The sequence below is a fragment of the Aphidius gifuensis genome, linkage group LG4 (genome assembly GCF_014905175.1).
Source record: "Aphidius gifuensis isolate YNYX2018 linkage group LG4, ASM1490517v1, whole genome shotgun sequence".
In the NCBI taxonomy this organism is placed as follows: domain Eukaryota; kingdom Metazoa; phylum Arthropoda; class Insecta; order Hymenoptera; family Braconidae; genus Aphidius; species Aphidius gifuensis.
The window spans coordinates 5,673,964-5,694,111 of NC_057791.1; the positions used below are offsets into that span (position 1 = coordinate 5,673,964).

Sequence of the window (20,148 nt, forward strand, 5' to 3'; positions counted from 1 at the left end):
TATTTTAAAATATTTCTATTTTTTTGCTTTTATATTCAATCAAGTTTCGATTCTCAATTATTTCAATTTTCTCTGGTTTAATGGAAAAGTTTAAAGCAGTGTAAAAATGACTTAATAATTTTACCTTGTAATTTGTAAACAACACCTGTAAGTCCATGTGTTCTAAACTGCTAAATATATTTGCTCCAATCTTCAATTATAAATAAATAAAATATTTATGTATTGTTAATTTTATTATTTTATCTTTTTTAAATTATAAAATATTAAACAATGAAATTTACAACTGATGCTGTAACAAAATGTGCAGCTCGTTTAGGTACATTATCTGAATTCTCAAAATTTCCAGATATTATTTTTGAGACTCCACTTGTTTTACTTTATACAAAAGTAAGTTTATTTATATAATTTAATTGTTTAAAAAATAATAAATTTAATTGATATGATAATTTTTTTAATTTACAGCGTGGAACTGTACCACATTTGACAAAAGATGTATTAAAAATGTTGACAAATGAACAACAATTATTGTCAGTATCATTGCCATCAGTTGTAACAATGACTGATTCAATAAGTCAATCAAAATTATCATTTACTGAATTTGTTAGTATGAAAGAATATCCAACATTATTAACAATACAAGATCCAGCTGAAGAAAATAGTCCAACAAAAAGAAAAAACGATTCAATTGCAGTTTGGACAAAACATGGTTATCATTATTTAGATTCTAAAAAATACATGGATACTGTTGAAATTTTAAAACCTGATATTTACATGGCACTGTGTGATGGTGATGTTAATAAAGATAGTACAAAAAAACGTTTATCAAAAAGTATGGAAAATAGTAAAAGTCAATTAAAACGTTGCTATCAAAGACACGAGTCATCTGAAATTTTAAAAAATAATTTTCTATTGGGACCAGTTGAAGGAGGTTTCGATTTACATGCACGTGAAGAATCTGTTAAATTACTACTAGAAATGAATTTATCAGGATATGTTATTGATGGTATACATCAAAATGGACCAAATATTCAAGACTTGGTATTTACTGATATTGAAAAAGTTGTTCAACACACAATTGTAAGTTTAAAATAACAATTTAAATTTAATTTTATCAATTATATACGATAGATTACTGTAATTGTATTATTTTTTTTTAAACAGAATTTATTACCAGCAGAAAAATTAAAGGTATCAATGGGCTGTTGGAATCCTCTTGTTGTTTTGGAATTAATTGAATCAGGAATTGATATATTTGATTCATCATATCCATATGTTCTTACTGAAGCATCGAAAGCTCTTACACTTATTCGTAATAATGATGAGCAAGATGTGTTTAACATGCAAAAATCATACTAAAGCTTATATCAATCATTTACATAACACAAAAGAAATGCTGTGTTATATATTATTAATGATGTAAGTAAATTATTTTTTTTTATACTGATGTAAATTATTTAAATAATTTATTAATTTATTTGTTTTTTCTTTCAGACACAATACACATCAGTATCTAGAATTTTTTAAAGCCATTAGAAAACATATAAAATCTGGAACTTTTAGTGATTTTAAAAAACAAATATCAGCTTTATTTTTATAATAAAAAATGAGTACATTTAAATAAAAATAATTTCATAAAAAGTTTATTAATTTACTTGCTAATTATCACAAAAACAAAAAAAAACTAATTAATTAATTTTTTAGATATTAATTTTTATTTTCTTTTATGAATAAGAATTTCTAAATATGGTGGTTCATAACGTCGTTTTCGAATTCTTGATATTTCTTCTGCTTTTTTAATAAATTCAATTAAATATAACATTTACGTTTGTTTACTTTTTATCTTCTCTCTTTTTTTAATACCTGAATTTACTTTGCACATGCGGACTAGCTATTTTTTTTCATACACATAGAAACTGCCATAAACACCAATTGTATGTGTAAATTGTTTGATGATTACACATATTGATTGAAAATGACATATTTGTAAGTGTAGTGATTAATTGATATAATCAAACAATTATTCATAAAAACAATATAATTGATTAAATACTACAAAATAAATGTGAAAAAAAATATTAATTTAAAAACACTGATAACGAAAAATAAATAAAAAATCTCGACAGTTTTATTATTTCAACAATTGTGTATGAGTTCTTGTGTGTACGTAATGACACTCAATAAAAATTGGAGTAAATTACAAGTTAATTTGATATAAATATGTACTAAAAAATATCAAATGACAGCTATAATTTATCAAGGATATTCTAAAATTGTTTATAATAATATAATATTATTAATGTTTATTAAAAAATATTTATAAAAAATATACAGGTAGGAATTTCCATCACATTTTTTTTAGTGTTCATTAAAGCTCATGAATTATTTATAATTCATATGACTATTATTGCGAAATAATTAATAAAAAAATAGTTTTTTTTTCTTAAAATTTTAAACAAATATAATTAATAATAATAAATTACAATTGAATGATTAAAGAAAAAAACAAGTTGTTATTTTTTTTTTAACAGTACAAGTGTATTATAAAAAAAAAGAAAAAAAATTATTGCAAAACAATGGCGGCAAATCACGAGGAAGAACAAAGTTTACGTGAATTATTTTCATATGTACAAAAAAATAATATTCAACAAGTATTAAAAGATTGTATTGTGCAACTTTGTGTTGGACGTCCACAAAATCCAATATCATTTTTACGTGAATATTTTCAAAAACTTGAAAGGGTAAGAATTATTAATTAACTATAAATTAAAAATAATCGAAAAAAAAAAAAAACAAAATAATACTTATTTCGACAAGGCTAAATAATGTAATGATAATTTTTTTATCAAAAAGTAAACAATTACTTGAAAACAAAAACAATATGATGATAAAAAAAATAAAAAAATAAAAAAATAATTATAATAAGTTGATGATATTTACAAATGACATAGACACGTGTGCGCGCGCGCTATAGAAAAAAAGTATATGCCTTCATTTTCACTGGCTTCTTTTTGACATTTAATGTGAGTCAACGATAGTTTGTCATTTAATAATAATACATACAATAATATTATAATATTTTAAAGTTAAAAAGTCAACGAATGAATAGTGTTGGCTATACCTAGGGTGACTGGAAGTTTCTAATTTTAGAATATTCTCAAAATATAACGTGGTGATACCTTTGCCAATTGTGAACACACACACAACATAATAAATTTTTTTTTTCAAGAATTATTAAATAATATAAAATACAAATATTTTTTTTTATTTATAAATAATTTAAGTGTTTATTTTTAATTTAAAAATAATATTATCAGTGAAAATACACAACATGGAGAAGGTACACACAACACACTATACAAAAATATAAATAAATACTTCTAGATACAGAAAAAAAAACAAAACAATTATTATTAATTTGTTTATAATTGTTAAAATAATTTATAATAATTATTTTTTTTTAATTTAAGGAACAAGCAAATGATGCAAAACAACAAATGGCAACAAGTCCAGAAGACATTGAAGATATTCCAGTTAGTCAACAAGGTCCACAAATACCAAGAAGACGAGGTGGTATATCAGCTGAGCCAGTTAGTGAAGAAGATGCTACAAATTATGTGAAAAAAATTGTACCAAAAGATTACAAAACAATGGCAGCATTAAGTAAAGCTATTGCTAAAAATGTATTATTTTCACATCTTGATGAAAATGAAAAATCTGATATATTTGATGCAATGTTTCCAATAACTTTTTCACCTGGTGAATCAATAATACGTCAAGGTTATTTTAATATATATCTTTATATTTAAAATTATAAAATAATTATATTTGTTATTTATTGTATTTTTTTTTTGTTGTTTTTGTTGTTGTTTAGGTGATGAAGGTGATAACTTTTATGTTATTGATCAGGGAGAAGTTGATATATTTGTTAATGGAGAGTTAGCTACGACTATTGGTGAGGGTGGTAGTTTTGGTGAATTGGCATTAATTTATGGTACATTACGTGCAGCAACAGTGAGAGCTAGAACAGATGTTAAACTTTGGGGTATTGATCGTGATTCTTATCGTCGTATACTTATGGGTTCAACAATAAGAAAAAGAAAAATGTATGAAGAATTTTTATCAAGAGTATCAATTCTTGGTAAGTTAATTTATTTTTTTTTTATTATTTATAATAAATATTTAATTAATAAATTTGTTATTTTAGATTCTTTGGATAAATGGGAAAGATTAACTGTTGCTGATGCACTTGAACCAGTTGTTTTTGAAGAAGGTGAAACAATTGTACGTCAAGGTGAACCTGGTGAAGATTTTTTTATTATTGTTGAAGGTACTGCTATTGTTTTACAACAAAGAAGTGAAGGTGATGAACCAACAGAAGTTGGAAGACTTGGTCCATCTGATTATTTCGGTAAATTTAAATTATTTATTTTTATTATTTTAACTAATATTATTTTTAATTAATCTAAATTTTTTTTACAGGTGAAATAGCTTTACTATTGGACAGACCAAGAGCAGCAACAGTTGCTTGTCTTAATGGTCCACTTAAATGCATTAAACTTGATAGAGCACGTTTCGAGCGGGTCTTGGGATTATGTGCTGATATTTTAAAAAGAAATATAACACAATACAACAGTTTTGTATCACTTTCAGTATAAACAAAAACAAACAGCTTATTAAAGTTTTTTTTTTCAGTGTAATTGTAAAATTGAATTTTACATGTGACTGTTGGAAATATTATAGTCATAAAAATACACTTTAAATATGCCTGTTTTTATCTCATTGTTATGAATATTTTTATGATTTTAATTTAAATAACTATTCAGTTATTATTCGTATAATATATTGATATTGTAATGTTATATACACACACTGTAATAATAAAATTAATTATAGAAAAATAATATACATGCTAATAATTTATTTAAGGTCAAATAAAAATAGTCATTATTTTGAAAAATGAAATAATTCAATTACTTTATTATGTACACACAAAAAAAAAAAGAAAAAAAAAAAAGGCAGATACAGCGATGTCAAAATTAAACATTAATGAATTTATTAATTTAAATATTAAACAGAGAAAAATAAATAAAATATTATTTTTTCTTTGTTAATATTAAAAGTGAGATATTTATTATTTTTTTAAAAATTAAATCTCACTTTTTTTTTTTGCATATATTTCCAATGATTTGTTAAAAAAAATAATTTATAATTATTTATAGTTATTTCTTGATAAGCTTGTTGTCCCTCAGATCTTCTTCCCAATGATGATGATGATGATAATAATAACAATAATAATAATGATGATGATGATGAACGTATCACTTTGTAATGTTTCCCTTTTGTTATTTATATTTAAATAAATTTAATTTATTTTAAATATATTATGTCAAATAATCCTTCATGTTTTTTTTGGTTGATCCTTGTCTTGGTGTGTCTAACAATGATTTCCATATTAATTTATAAAAATCATCCAAAAAGCTGTGGAAATTTTATGATGCTATTCTCGTATCAACGAGTTGATCACGTAAATTTTTTGTTAGCATAAATATTTATTATCATTTTTCATAAATAATTGTTAATGAAAAATGATTAAATATATTTTTTATATCATTGGGAACATAAGTATTTTAAATACTATCAAAAATGATGATTGTGTTTTTTTTTTTACTGCATGATTAAACATCACATTTAAATCCTTAAGAAAAATGTCTCATTGTTGTTATCACTTCCCGACAATCGCGTGTAACCCAGTTATTTATTGATCAATTTTTTTTTTTCTCATTTTTCAGTTTATCTTAATTTTATATTATCCTCAGTTAACATAAAGAGCCTATGTACAACTTGAATTTATATTACTGCACTAGTTGACTAATACAAGACGAGCAGGTTTTTTTAAAATATTTTTTAGTAGAATTAGATTTAAAGAGAGCCAAGTGTTGTAACTCAAGAAAAAGTCAAGAGAACACTTTTATTTGCTCAACACGAAATTTAACAGATCATTCATACAAACGTGTATGAAGAAAAAAATTAATTATATATAAATATATACAAGCAAATATATAATTATATAAATACATTGTACATATGTATATATAAATATATAGATGAATATTTAAAAGAAAAAGTATATACAATATAAAGAAAAAAAAAATTTGCGTACAAATTTTTTTTCTTTTCTTGTGCAATTACACACAAAAATTGATGATAGAAGTTGGACGAGTATGATTTTTTAACATTTGTTTTTGTTTAAAGAAAAAAACAATAATTAAAAAATTTTTATTTGTATTAATATAGCTCGTATCTTCTACCAACTACCTAATGAAACACTGCTCGCTTTGCAATCAAGAAATTGTCGATCTTTATCGGAATAAATCAGTCCGAATTCAGTCACAAATTCATAATATTTGTCCAAAGTTTGAAAGGCCAATTCCGCAATGATGAAATCAACAGCCAAATTTTGACGATAGCTAAACAGCAGAACGAATTCATATCATTAGTACAATAATATGGAAAAAAAAAATTAAAAAAAAAAACAAATTAATAAAAAAAAAATCATTTCGAGTATAAATTTCCAATTTTTATGATAATTTTTTTGATAAACAAATAACTGAAAAATTAACTCAGTAAATTGTTAATTAAATTGTCAATTGAATTTGGATTTTTTACTCGTATTAATATATAATAAATGAAAATTAAAAAATCATCAAATTAAAATTCTCAAATTCTACGATATTTAAAATAGAATTAAAAAAATTTTAAATTAATAATTTAAAATTTTTATAAATTATAATATATTAAATCATTGAAAATATTATTAAAATAAATTAAATAAATTAAATTTATAATTAAAAAAAATTGCAGCAATCGTTGGCCTGAAACAGAAATCTATTATTGTTAGAGATGTACAATGGGGCCTTAAAAAATTTGTGTCCCGAAGTACCTCTAGTTGTGTTATTTTAAATTCTTTTTTTTTTTTTATATTCACTAATGAATAATGATACTGTTGTTTTTTTTATTATTCAAATGAAAAATAAATGTGTTATAGGGCTGAAATGAATATAGAGATAAAAAATTTATGACTAGATATACATACGATTTCAACATGTTCTTCAATGCAATTTTTCTCTCTCGCGAAATAAACCAGTCCATTAAAAAAGCTGCCATACGTGGTGCACTTTTGAATAATTTAAATAATACATGATAATTTCCAAGCCACCAGGCTGAACGTACTTTTAAAGCGTGTTTAACACATTCATCATTTTTATCATCATCATTAAGTGTTGCCATAATTGTTGTTAAATCTTTAAAAAAGAAAAAAAATGATTATTATTAAAATTATAATCATCAAGTTAGATTTAAAATATTACCTTGTGTATTTTTAGTAAATATATAATAAAGAATTCGATAAGCTACAAATTCACAACGATTATCACCACCTAAATCTTGATATAGCATTCTAAGTTGTGTTTGACATTGATTAAATTCTTCATGATCACCACGTTCAAGTGCAACACGTGCATGTGTTTCATAAACATGAACAGTGAAATTATCTCTAATACCTTGTACTGTTAAATCTTGACGAATTGATTTCAATTGATCACATGCATATCGATAATCTTGATTGTTAACCCAACGATTTTTCACATGTACCAATGAATTTTGTAGAACACTTACCGGTCGTACAGCTGATGCAGCTGGTGCCTGAAAAATAAAAAATATTAAATTAAAAATTAAATTAAAAAATAATAATTTAAAAATTGATAATAAAACTTACTGATGTCAAACGTAGATATGGTTTTTCAAGATCTTTACAAGTACCAACAATATGTAATCCTGTAAAATCAAATTCTGTACTATTATCATCTTTATTTATTGATGAATTTTTATTAATTGTATCATGAAATCTTGCAGCACGTTGTTGTAATTTTTCTTTTGATCCAAGTTCTTCATTTGTTGTATTACCAAATTCCGAATAAAAATGTGATGATGATGATTTTGTTGTTGATTTATTTTTTTTATTATTTTTTTTACTACTATGATTTGTTTTATTATTACGTGTTGATTTTTTAGATTTTGATGATGTTGGTGTTGTTGTATTTTTATTATTATAATCATGTTCACGATCACTTGTATCTGATGATGATGATGATGCACTACGACGATATTTACGTGATGGTGGACTATGTGAACGTGAACGTGATCGTGAACGTGAACGTGATTTTGAATGTGATTTTAATTTATTATTTCCAATAGCATAACGTGCACCAAGTCTTGCACCAAGTGATGTTGATAAACCAGTTTTACGTATATTATTATTTTGTCCAATATTTATTAATTGATTATTTTGTTTTAATAATGGACTTTGTTGTGATTTAATAGTCATTGTCATACGTTCACTATGTATACTTGGTAATGGTTCTTTATCCCAATCTTTAATCCATAATGAACCATCATTTGCTGATCTTGTTATTTTACCTTTTAATATTATTTCAACTTGATCTTTATCAACTGCTGTTTTACATTTTTCATAACAACGATGAACATAATTTTTTAAACTATCAGGCCAATCACCAACTGGATTTGTATTTGTTATTGTTGTACCTACCGTTGTTTTAATTTGATTTTGATTTATAATTAATTGTTGGGATATTTTATTATCACTTGGAAGTGGTATAGGAGATGATATCATTTTATCAACAGAAGGAGAATTAATAATTGATGGAATATTAATTAATTTTTGTGGTACATCAATTTTTGATGGTAGTGGTGGTGCTGGTGGTAATGGTGGTAATTCATTATTATTTTTTATATTCTGATTATTACTACCAGTAAAATCTGCTACTACTGCTCCTGCTGCTGCAACTGCTGTTGGTGGTGTTGGTGGTGTTGTTGTTGTATTATTTGTATTTGTATTATTTGTCTGAAATGAATTGTGAAATTGTTGTGCCAAATTTTTATTTCTTTTACGTTTTTTTTTAGCTGCACCACTATTTCCTGATGGTACAAAACCAAGACCTGCTTTTTTATTGGGAAGATTAAATCTAATTTGTCCATTAAATTCTGAAAAAAAAAAAAAAAAAAATGTATTAATTATTAATTAAATTAAAGTTTTTTCTTTTAAACTTACGACTCATATCATTGTTAGTATCATTCCATCCATTATAAGGAAATGAATTATACATAAACATTTGATTTTGATTAGTTTGTTGTTGATTTGATGTTGATGATGCTGTTGATGATGGTGGTGGAGGTGGAGGTGGTGGTGGTCCTGGTGGTAAAGGTGGAAGTTCCGAATCAGAATCCAGTGCCATTGGTTGAAGTTGTCCTGGTGTTGGTGGCATTTGTTGATGTCCTTGAATATGTTGTTGTTGTTGTTGTTGTGGCTGCTGCTGCTGTTTAACCTGATTATTTTGTAGATTTTGAGATTGTACTTGCTGCGGATTAAATGATGTTTGTTGTCCATATCCCGGCATCATTCCTTGATGATAATAATACATTTGAGCTGATGGATTGTTGTAACCCTGTCCATACATTTGTTGTTGACTGAAATAACAACAATTATTTATATTAAATTAATAATTTAGCTAATAATTATAAAAATAACGAGTTTTAAATTATTTACTTTGCTGGAAACCCTGAATACATGTGCATATTTCCAGACTGAGGATACTGCCATGCCATATTTGCCATTGAATTTTGATTAACTGGTTGTTGAAGAAAATGCTGCTGCTGCTGTTGTTGTTGCTGCTGCTGCTGTGTCTGTTGAGATGCAACAGCTTCACTTTCCGACATAACTCAATATTTTTAATAAATACAATAACTTTTAAACAATATTTATTATCAAAATTAAAAATAAAACTAAGATATAAACGGGGAAAGAGAAAAATACGAATCCAAACGAACTAACTTTTTAACCAATATACAATCACAAATTACACACGAAGACTTGATATATTAATACAACTACTTTGGAGTATTAATTTATCACAAATATCACGACCTAGAATATGGTGACTCGAATTATTAAACATCCAATATACTTATTTGATATTCAATCAATCTACTTTAATTATTAATTTTCATTTAAAATAACTCTCAATATTTTACATAAAATAACTCGACGGCCATTGTGTGTATGATAAATTTGCATCGGATTTTCACCTCTATACACAATCACTCTCTATATACATACATATATGTATACATAGCACACACACAAACATATAAACAAATGCGCAGTGAGATTGCGCGAAAAAAAAGAGTTGTGAAGGTGTCCGAAATAATCATCAATGATCATCGAAATGATCATCATGGAGGTGAAATGTTTCATCTGATTATATCGACGTATAAAAAAAAAAAAAAGGCGGGAATTTATAGCTTTTTTTTTCTTAAAAATTAAAATAATAATTAATAAGTACAATATTATATTTAAAAACTCTTTTATATTTTAATTGAAAACAGTTAAAAATTTCTTTTTTTAATCTTAATATTAAAAGTCACTTAAGTCTATTTTTTTTTTTTTTTTGCTATACAAATAATAATTCGGAAATATAGCGATTCATATTGTTCTTTATCAAATATGAAATTAACAGCTGAAATCAAAAGTTGTTGTCGATTTCTTGATATTTCTGCTGCTTTATTGATAAATTCAACAGTTACACCTGTGCCTACAGCAAAAATCATTTCCATCTTTGGTGAATTTTCGAGAACTTTCAAGGCTACATCATCAGTTATTTTATTGCTGGCTGGAAACATTAATTTAATTAAGTTTTTGAGCAATAAAATTGATGAAGAATCAATGCTATAATTTATGCCAATAAGCTGAAGATTTATTAAATTATTCATTTTTGAAATGGCTACTACACCATCATTAGTTATCAATTCACATCTCATAGATAACTTTGTTAAATTCTTCATGGTATTAGCCATAGCATACAAACCATGATCTAAAACTCTGTAATACTTGAAATCCAATGTAGTTATACTCATTAACTGAGTTGTGTTTAAGACGTTAGTAGAGTAATGATCATAATAGATTATACACATCTAGTAATGAACAATGATATATAAGTCAGAGAGTGAATACTAGATTCATATGGTGTTTCAACTATTAGTGACGAACAATTAACTGTAATAGATATACGATCAAGATCAGCTCATTCTCGTACGTCACCTGCAGAAGCAATGTCATTCATATAAGTATAGATTTTTAAAGAGATTTGACGACTTGAATATAACTGCAATAGTACACGAATAACTTTTATTTCAGAGCCTTTAGTCGACGAATCACCTGCAAAAGCAATTTCATTCATATAAGTATATGTAAAAAATAAAAAGAATATTTTCGATTGTTTTTTTTTTTTTTTGTAATAGAATATACACTTACAGAAATAGTGTCATCTGGAAGATCCTGAATTTTTTCATTGATACTGATTTTGTCATCTTTCCAATTGTGTATAATCAGATCAGTCAATGTATCAGCAAGGAATTCCAATGCAATGATTAACTGAAAAAGATTAGAGTAATCTTTCATAGGGTGAAATATAACTGTTAATACTTTGAGTTTAGATAGACGTAAAAATGCATTATGTTTTAATAGTTGATTGTCATCATAGATAAATCTCAATCGAAGTTTCACGAGGTTTGGACAATATTCATTAATAACTGGCACTATGTCACTATAACCATAAGCTGACAAGTCTATAAGTGTTAAAAAACGACCACATTTATAAAGCAGTGATTTTAAAAAGCTTAATTCTCCATCGGGTGTTGGATATTTCTTCAAACAAGTTGGATTCTCATCATATTCCCAATGAGTTAGTTCAAGTTTTTTGACATTACCCCAAGAATAATCGAGGGCTCTTTTCCAGTTTTGACATACTAAAAAATAAATAAATTATCATTAATAAATCTTTTTTTTTTTTAAATCAATTAATTGCTATTGTAATTATCATACCCAATGCAATTTTTGGTCTTTCACATACTGGCACATACATGAATATTTGAGCCAGACAATCATCATTAACAAGATCAATTATCATATTTTTTGCGTCTGAATGACCTTGATGCTGATTGTATATCTGAAAAAAACAATGAGTATTTATATTTTACAACAATAATTCAACAATTAATCTACATTCATGTTTATACTGCAAATGTACAGTTGGACTAACCTTATTATTATCATTTTCGTTAGAAGAAAGTGTTGAAATTTCACTTGTACCCTTATATTTTTTAGAAAAAATGTTATCTGATTTTAATTTACGTTTTGCTGTGAACTCACTCATAGTTGATAAAATTACAATTTGATTATTACCAAGTTTTGGCTCGATAGTTTTTAAAGAGCTTTCAACACTAAACAGCATTAACTGACAAACAATTTAATGAAAAAAAAAAATACTAGTTATCATGTTACTGATGCCTAAAAATAATTTAAATAATAATTTATCACCAGATAATCATAAAGATGATGAAAAAGCAGTGTCATTTGAAAAATCTATTGAATTAAATTACAAGAAATTGAATAGAAAAACTTTTTGAATAAATAGAATTCCTTTGACTATTTTACGATGTAAATACACCTTTATTTATAAATCAATTACATACTGCGCATGTGCTTGCTCATCCCTGTAATCACCTGTAATAATTATGATTATTTTAGCGTTGTTATTATTATGATACTTAGACATATCATTTACTCCGTTTTGACCTACGACACAACATAAGTATTCACTGGCTGAATCTGACAGTAGTTTCACTTTTATTTTATTTTTTTTTTATGATTTATAAATATTGAGATTACTAAAAAGTAAGTCTAGATAATTGTTTGTTTTTTACTATCACATATATCTTTTAAAATTATTAAATATATACCCTGGGCTGTGTTTTAATTAACATCTTAAATTATTGTTTATCAACATGTTGACATATTGTAACTCACACATCATTTAAAAATAAGCAAATAATAATTATAATTTAATTTTTAAACATCAAAACAATAAGACTAAACAATTGACTAACAAAAAATATTAACATTGTTTTTTTTCAACAAGTAAATCTACTTGATCTACTTATGAAAATGAGGGGTTAACAAGAATCATTGTCAAGAGTGTCATGGTCAAGTTATTGAATTATTTATTATTCAAATTAGTATCTATTAATATCCCTCAAATTATTCTGTTTGTGATCTTTTAAAATTTGTGTAAATAGTCTCAATAACATTGTTGCTAAATCACTTCATCAATTTATAAAATAATTTACTTTCAGAATATATAAAAATGCTGAAATTAACTGGAGGTATTAAAAATGCTGTTAGAAATTTCACTTCATCAAGAGTATTAAATGCTACACCAAAAATAGCTGTACTTCAAGAAGCTGCACTTGAAGAAAGATGCATACTTGTTGATGAGAATGATCGTCAAATTGGTAATGCAACAAAACGAGATTGTCATAAAATTGATGAAAATAAAAATATACCACTACATCGTGCATTTAGTGTTTTTTTATTTAATCAAAAAGGTGATTTATTACTACAAAAACGTTCATCTTCAAAGGTAATTTATCATGATAAAAGTTATTTTAAAAAATTTGATAATAATTTATGTTTTATTGTTTAAATTTATAGATAACATTTCCTGGTTATTATACAAATACCTGTTGTAGTCATCCACTTGATGAAATACCTGGTGAAACAGATGAAAATAATGCAATTGGAATAAAACGAGCAGCTAGAAGACGATTAACTCATGAACTTGGTATACCATCAAGTGAAATTGATGTTAATGAATTTTTTTATTTATCAAGAATTCATTATAAAGCAATGGGTCATGATGATATTTGGGGAGAGCATGAGATTGATTATATATTATTTTTGAAAAAAAATAAAATAACTATTAATCCGAATGTAGATGAGGTCAGTGATATACAATGGGTATCACTTGATAAAATTAATGAATTTACAAGTAAATGTGATGCACCATTGACACCATGGTTTCAACTTATTCTTACAAATAAATTAAAATATTGGTGGGAAAATTTGGATAATCTTGAAAAAGTACAAGATCATAAAAATATTCAAAGATTTTAGTGTATATTATAACAATATAAAACTATATTTTTTTAAATTAAATAATTTTTATAAAATTAATTTTATGTATACCTATTGTGTTTGTACTGTATTTTTTTTTTTAAATTTTATATAAAAGTATAATATACACAGTACAAACATTGACAAAATAATAAAATTACTTTTTTGTTACAGAATAATGATTTTATTAATTATTGTTGATTTGCATCAGTATTTTAAACTGTGTTCTAACGAACGATAGTATTTTGTACTGCTATACCACTTAATTTTATAAAATAAGAATCTGTTAATATACAACAATGAAATAATACATATTTTGGCAAATAGATATCTCAACATTGTATACCCACATATATATGTACATTGATTTGAAAAGAAAATGTTAATGAAAATTACAATAATAATATAATAATAATAATAATAATAATGATGATGCTTGATAGTTGATGTAGTTGATGATGTTTTATTAAATCAAGAAAGAATATATTTCAAACCTCATTAAGTTTTAATTTAAAAAATATAAAAGAATATTAAATATTTCTTCAACTTTTATTTCAATTATTATCCACCTTTTTACGAAAATGACCCATGGTTGGAGAAAAGTTGGAAAAAAGTTGGAGTAAATTTTTGGTTGAAGAAAGGTTGGAAAAAGGTTAACGAAGTTTGTTGGCGAAAATTATTTTAAAAATGAAAAAGGATGGAATTTTAAAAAATTTTCACGTAAAAAAAATACACTGATGATGAAGAAGGTGATGATGATAATGATGATTCTGAAGAAGAACAACAACAACATTAACAACAGTTGTAATTTAGTAATTACTGATGCAATGGTGGCGATGCATTTAAACATCTGATACAACAACATCAACAAAATTATATTTTGATTATTTTGTAAGATTTTATTTTATATAAATTATTATTATTATGATTATTATTATAAACTTTGCAATAAATATTAATTATGTTTTTATCCCTGGTAGAAATATTTCTCCGACTTTTCTCCAACTTTTTACCAACTTTTCTCCGTCATTTCTCCACCTCTTTACGAAAATGACCCATCGTTGGAAAAATGGCAATTATAATTGATAAAATGAATTGATAAAATGAATTTAAAAAATATATTTAAAACAATTTATATTCATTGAAATTTATCAATGAATTATACTCTTTTTTTTCAAAGTAATAAAAATCTTTTTTCAAGAAAAAACATTGTGGCGGTAAGATTTGCTCTCTTTAAAGCTCGATTCAATTCGGTTCTCCCGAGTACGATAAAACGTGCAGAGACCGTCTTTACAATAATTTTAAAAGAGGTGATTGATTTTCAAAAATTTTTACTTCATTTACTTTACTTGTTAGGTTAAACATACTGATTGTCAGTAAAGTATTATTTGTACGACGACGACAATAGCATGTGATAAAATTTCATAAATTTTTCGATAACGTGGAAGTATTGTTAAATTTTCAATTAAAATTAAAAGATAAAAAAAATTAATTTGACAACAATTTATGATACCAGTCGAAAAAGCCATTTTAACGCACTCGGAATCTCCTCAAAACGTTTTATATACGCATTTTATCATTTCGAAAATGTCTCCTTCAACAGGGCTTTCTGCTTTTTGTTTTTTATCTTCGCAATTCGCAAATATAGTCTTGATCGTTTTAAGTAACATACTTATAAAAATCTTCATTTGGTATAACCTTCCTGATGGAAATATTTTTGAAATCACAATTTCTCCGATTTTCTTTAAATTTTCTCCGATTTTAAAAAAATTTTTAAAAATCGAATAAACCGGAGAAAATGCATTCGAAAATCATAAAATTAGGAGATAATCGGGTTTGAATGATTTTTTTGATTTTTCTTCGAAATTTTTATTCAACAATATGCGGAGAAAATTGAAGTAAAGCGGAGTAAATCGTAGAAGTTCGTAGAAAATCGGAGCAATACGGAGAAAATCGGAGAAATATCGGGGAATTACGGAAAAATATCGGAAGGAAACGGAAGAATATCGGACAAAGTCGAAGAAAAATCGAAGAAAACTTTACATTTTATCTCGAAATAACAAAAAAGTCACATGAAAAGCAAAAACATAAGTGTCCTACGGAACACTAAAAATAAGTAATTTTCTATCGAGCACTGCGCAGTGTCATGCGCAAAAAGTAAAAAAATTTTATCATTTGCTTGACGTGTCCAAGTTCTATTTGATTAAATAAATCTTGTAAATTGTAAAAAGCCTTAATAAGTTTCGAAGTGTACAGTGGTGTACATATATATATTGTACATATAATTACATGTATATAGAAAAAAAAATAAATCTAATAATTTTTTTTTTCTTCTCTTCAATAATTTGTGAAGAAGATTGGTTCACTGGTGACTTGATAATCACTGGTGTGGTGAGCTGATGTGGTGGTGACACGGTGGCCTCTTCGTGATTGTAATCAAAATTACTACGTGTCGTTTTTTTTTTTTTTCCTTTTCATCGTCGTGGCATTTTATGAAAGAAAAAAAAATAAAATAAAATAGTTTATACAAACAGTATCATTAAATAATTAAAAACTAAATGATTATTATATAAAAATATTATAAATTAAAATAAAGTTTTTTAAAAATGCAGTCTAAATCAAGTACTGCTAAAAAAGTTGTTTTGCCGGATAAAAAACCAATGGCAAAACAGATGAAATCATCCACGTTGACAAATGCCGCTGGACTTAGTTCATTAATAACATTTACTGTTCTTTTACTTGCATGGATATCTGGTTTTGCATCAAGATTATTTGCAGTAATAAGATTTGAGAGTATTATTCATGAATTTGATCCATGGTATATTATATTTTTAATTTATATATTTATATCAACCGGTTAAAACAGAAAAAAAAATTTATAATTATGATTATTATTACAGGTTTAATTACAGAGCAACAGCATACATGGTACAACATGGTTTTTATAATTTTTTAAATTGGTTTGATGAAAGAGCATGGTATCCACTTGGACGTATTGTTGGTGGTACTGTTTATCCAGGTCTTATGATAACATCCGGTGCAATACATTATGTACTTCATTCAATAAACATTCCAGTACATATTAGAGATATATGTGTATTTTTAGCACCAATATTTAGTGGTTTAACATCAATATCAACATATTTATTGACAAAAGAATTATGGAGTTCTGGTGCTGGGCTATTTGCTGCTTGTTTTATTGCAATTGCACCTGGTTATATATCAAGATCAGTTGCTGGAAGTTATGATAATGAAGGAATTGCAATATTTGCATTACAAATAACATATTATTTTTGGGTTAAATCAGTTAAAACTGGATCAATATTATGGGCATCATTAACTGCATTATCATATTTTTACATGGTATCAGCATGGGGTGGTTATGTATTTATAATCAATTTAATACCATTTCATGTATTTGTATTATTGGTTATGAATAGATATAGTAATCGTTTATTTGTCAGTTATACAACATTTTATATACTTGGATTATTATTCAGTATGCAAATTCCATTTGTTGGTTTTCAACCAATAAGAACATCTGAGCATATGGCTGCTGGTGGTGTATTTGGTCTATTAATATTCATAGCAACACTAAGGTTAATATTTATTTAATTATTAATAATTGAATTATCTTTTTCATTAATCATTTTTTTTTTTTTGTCAACAGATATCTTCGTACTGTATTGAGTAAAAATGAAATGAAATATTTTGCTGGTATTGTTGGTGTACTTGCTGTTATATTATTAGTTGCTGTAACATTATTAACATATGCTGGTGTTGTTGCACCATGGAGTGGAAGATTTTATAGTTTATGGGATACTGGTTATGCTAAAATTCATATACCAATAATAGCATCAGTATCAGAGCATCAACCAACAACATGGTTTAGTTTCTTTTTTGATCTTCATATACTTGTAACAACATTTCCAGTTGGTTTATGGTATTGCATAAAACGTATTAATGATGAACGTGTATTTGTTGTTTTATATGCATTAAGTGCAGTTTATTTTGCTGGTGTTATGGTTAGATTAATGTTAACATTAACACCAGTTGTATGTATGCTTGCTGGTGTTGCATTTAGTGTATTATTAGAATTATTTTTAAAAGAAGAAGATAATAATACACGTGATACAAATAATGTTGGTGATAGTAGTGATGAAGAAACTGATAATGAACATGAAAAAAGTCCTGGACGTGGTCTTTATGATAAAGCTGGTAAATTAAGAAGAATGAAACATGAAAAACAAAAGGGTAATGTTGATGGTCTTGGTTCAAATTTAAGAAATGGTATTGTCATTGGTTTATTAATGTTATTAATGATGTTTACTGTACATTGTACATGGGTTACAAGTAATGCATATTCAAGTCCATCAATTGTTCTTGCATCATATAGTAGTGATGGTGGACGTAGTATACTTGATGATTTTAGAGAAGCATATTATTGGCTTGCACAAAATACACCACAAGATGCACGTGTTATGTCATGGTGGGATTATGGTTATCAAATTGCTGGTATGGCTAATAGAACAACACTTGTTGATAATAATACATGGAATAATTCACATATTGCACTTGTTGGTAAAGCAATGAGTTCAACTGAACCAAAAGCATATGATATTATGACATCACTTGATGTTGATTATGTACTTGTTATATTTGGTGGTATGATTGGTTATTCTGGTGATGATATTAATAAATTTTTATGGATGGTAAGAATTGCTGAAGGTGAACATCCACAAGATATACGTGAAAGTGATTATTTTACTGAACGTGGAGATTTTCGTGTTGATGCTGAAGGATCACCAACATTATTAAATTCACTTATGTATAAATTGAGTTATTATCGTTTTGGTGAAGTTACTGTTGATTATAGATCACCAGCTGGTTATGATCGTACACGTAATGCTGAAATTGGTAATAAAAATTTTAAACTAACATATTTGGATGAAGCATATACAACTGAACATTGGCTTGTTAGAATTTACAGGTAAAAAACAATCATCAAACCATATAATACAATCTATAAATTTTCATGATAATTATATACTAAAAAAAATTGTCATTTATTATTATTTCAGAGTTAAAAAACCTAGTGAATTTAACAGACCTAAAATTCCACTATCTGAACGTACAATTACACGACCAACAAGCAGCTATCATAGTAAAAAGGTTTGTTATAATAATTTAATATAAAATTATCTATTTAAACTAATAAATTTTCTTTTTCTTATTCTTTTTCTCTTCTTCGTATCATTTCTTTTATTTTAAATCAATGTTGTTGGGATAATATTCAAGTGTTGTTTAAAGTTATGGGGGGCTCGACATTAATGTTTCAGACTACACGTCGTAAGAAGGGCTTCATCAAAGGCCGACCGACCATCGTCAAAGGACAGAAACCACAAAAGAGAGTGTAAATATAAATATCTGCTGAAATCTTTATCCAATTAGTCAAAAAAAAAAATACACACACACACATTCTGATCCAATTTTTCAATAAACTCTAAAACCACCGTCCTATTTGAAGGAAAATTAAGAATGAAAATAATAAAAAAAAAAAACAAAAGTAATAATAGTAATAATAATAATAAAAATAATATTTAAATATTGCGTGGAAAAAAAAAAAAAAAATTAATAATACATCGTACATTTGAACATTCAATACGACGACTATCAAGAGATTTTTTTCTTCTAATATTTTTTTTTTTTTTATTTCTTGATAATGTGATGCCAATGTGTTATGGTAATTTGAAAAAAAAGGAGAAAAAAAACGTGGTTAATACACATCTGTAGCTGCATTCCATTAATTATTATTATTTTTTTTTGTTTGTAATTAAAACACGAATAATTCATTAGATAAATTGTCATATGAAAAAGCTAAAAAATTGTTTTTACTATCTCAATTTATTTTGATATAAAAAGGGGAAAAAAAAAGAAAAAAATCAGTCTAATAATTTCCAGCTATATGTGTTCACTTTCACAATTTTTTTTTTTTTTAATTTTGTTCTTCCCTTCAGTCACAATTAAACGGTACAATTTTATTATTACTATTATTTTCTATT

General features: G+C 25.8%; 6 protein-coding genes across 10 annotated transcripts; 4 read left to right on the forward strand and 2 right to left on the reverse strand.

Annotated features, from left to right (window-relative positions):
- The first annotated feature begins 151 nt into the window (after positions 1–151).
- LOC122854834 (queuine tRNA-ribosyltransferase accessory subunit 2) lies at positions 152–1,633 on the forward strand. The gene is given in 5 exon segments (XM_044155841.1): positions 152–387; positions 463–1,077; positions 1,162–1,328; positions 1,330–1,416; positions 1,492–1,633. Coding segments are annotated over 5 exon segments (1,092 nt in total). The 5' UTR covers positions 152–270; the 3' UTR covers positions 1,598–1,633.
- A 676-nt stretch (positions 1,634–2,309) lies between these two features.
- On the forward strand, positions 2,310–5,833 carry LOC122854832 (cAMP-dependent protein kinase type I regulatory subunit). 2 transcript variants are annotated; one of them, XM_044155839.1, is made up of 6 exons: positions 2,310–2,328; positions 2,524–2,738; positions 3,468–3,777; positions 3,872–4,138; positions 4,205–4,408; positions 4,480–5,833. In XM_044155839.1, the coding sequence occupies exons 2-6, from the start codon at positions 2,574–2,576 to the stop codon at positions 4,653–4,655; spliced, it is 1,122 nt and encodes a 373-aa protein (XP_044011774.1). In that variant the 5' UTR covers positions 2,310–2,328; positions 2,524–2,573; the 3' UTR covers positions 4,656–5,833. The 2 variants fall into 2 exon arrangements, with proteins under 2 accessions (XP_044011774.1, XP_044011775.1); XM_044155840.1 differs by lacking the exons at positions 2,310–2,328; positions 2,524–2,738 and adding an exon at positions 2,993–3,337.
- On the reverse strand, positions 5,727–10,185 carry LOC122854831 (leukocyte receptor cluster member 8 homolog). Of its 3 annotated transcripts, none has more exons than XM_044155838.1 (7): positions 9,908–10,185; positions 9,623–9,759; positions 9,128–9,543; positions 7,775–9,060; positions 7,368–7,701; positions 7,094–7,301; positions 5,727–6,467 (listed from the first exon to the last, which is right to left on the reverse strand). In XM_044155838.1, exons 2-7 carry the CDS (start codon positions 9,688–9,690, stop codon positions 6,305–6,307), a joined length of 2,475 nt encoding a protein of 824 aa, XP_044011773.1. In that variant the 5' UTR covers positions 9,691–9,759; positions 9,908–10,185; the 3' UTR covers positions 5,727–6,304. The 3 variants fall into 3 exon arrangements, with proteins under 3 accessions (XP_044011773.1, XP_044011772.1, XP_044011771.1); XM_044155837.1 differs by having other exon boundaries at positions 9,623–9,776; positions 9,908–10,184; XM_044155836.1 differs by having other exon boundaries at positions 9,623–10,184.
- A 1,075-nt stretch (positions 10,186–11,260) lies between these two features.
- Positions 11,261–12,406, reverse strand: LOC122853765. The gene is made up of 4 exons (XM_044154184.1): positions 12,174–12,406; positions 11,957–12,080; positions 11,387–11,880; positions 11,261–11,290 (listed from the first exon to the last, which is right to left on the reverse strand). Exons 1-4 carry the CDS (start codon positions 12,363–12,365, stop codon positions 11,261–11,263), a joined length of 840 nt encoding a protein of 279 aa, XP_044010119.1. The 5' UTR covers positions 12,366–12,406.
- Positions 12,407–12,673: 267 nt separating this feature from the next.
- LOC122854837 (isopentenyl-diphosphate Delta-isomerase 1) lies at positions 12,674–14,262 on the forward strand. Its single transcript, XM_044155845.1, has 3 exons — positions 12,674–12,808; positions 13,267–13,553; positions 13,625–14,262. The coding sequence occupies exons 2-3, from the start codon at positions 13,278–13,280 to the stop codon at positions 14,084–14,086; spliced, it is 738 nt and encodes a 245-aa protein (XP_044011780.1). The 5' UTR covers positions 12,674–12,808; positions 13,267–13,277; the 3' UTR covers positions 14,087–14,262.
- Positions 14,263–16,309: 2,047 nt separating this feature from the next.
- On the forward strand, positions 16,310–19,936 carry LOC122854838 (dolichyl-diphosphooligosaccharide--protein glycosyltransferase subunit STT3B). 2 transcript variants are annotated; one of them, XM_044155846.1, is made up of 5 exons: positions 16,310–16,904; positions 16,987–17,685; positions 17,757–19,076; positions 19,168–19,258; positions 19,426–19,936. In XM_044155846.1, the coding sequence occupies exons 1-5, from the start codon at positions 16,693–16,695 to the stop codon at positions 19,501–19,503; spliced, it is 2,400 nt and encodes a 799-aa protein (XP_044011781.1). In that variant the 5' UTR covers positions 16,310–16,692; the 3' UTR covers positions 19,504–19,936. The 2 variants fall into 2 exon arrangements, with proteins under 2 accessions (XP_044011781.1, XP_044011782.1); XM_044155847.1 differs by having other exon boundaries at positions 16,329–16,904; positions 19,397–19,936.
- Positions 19,937–20,148: the final 212 nt, after the last annotated feature.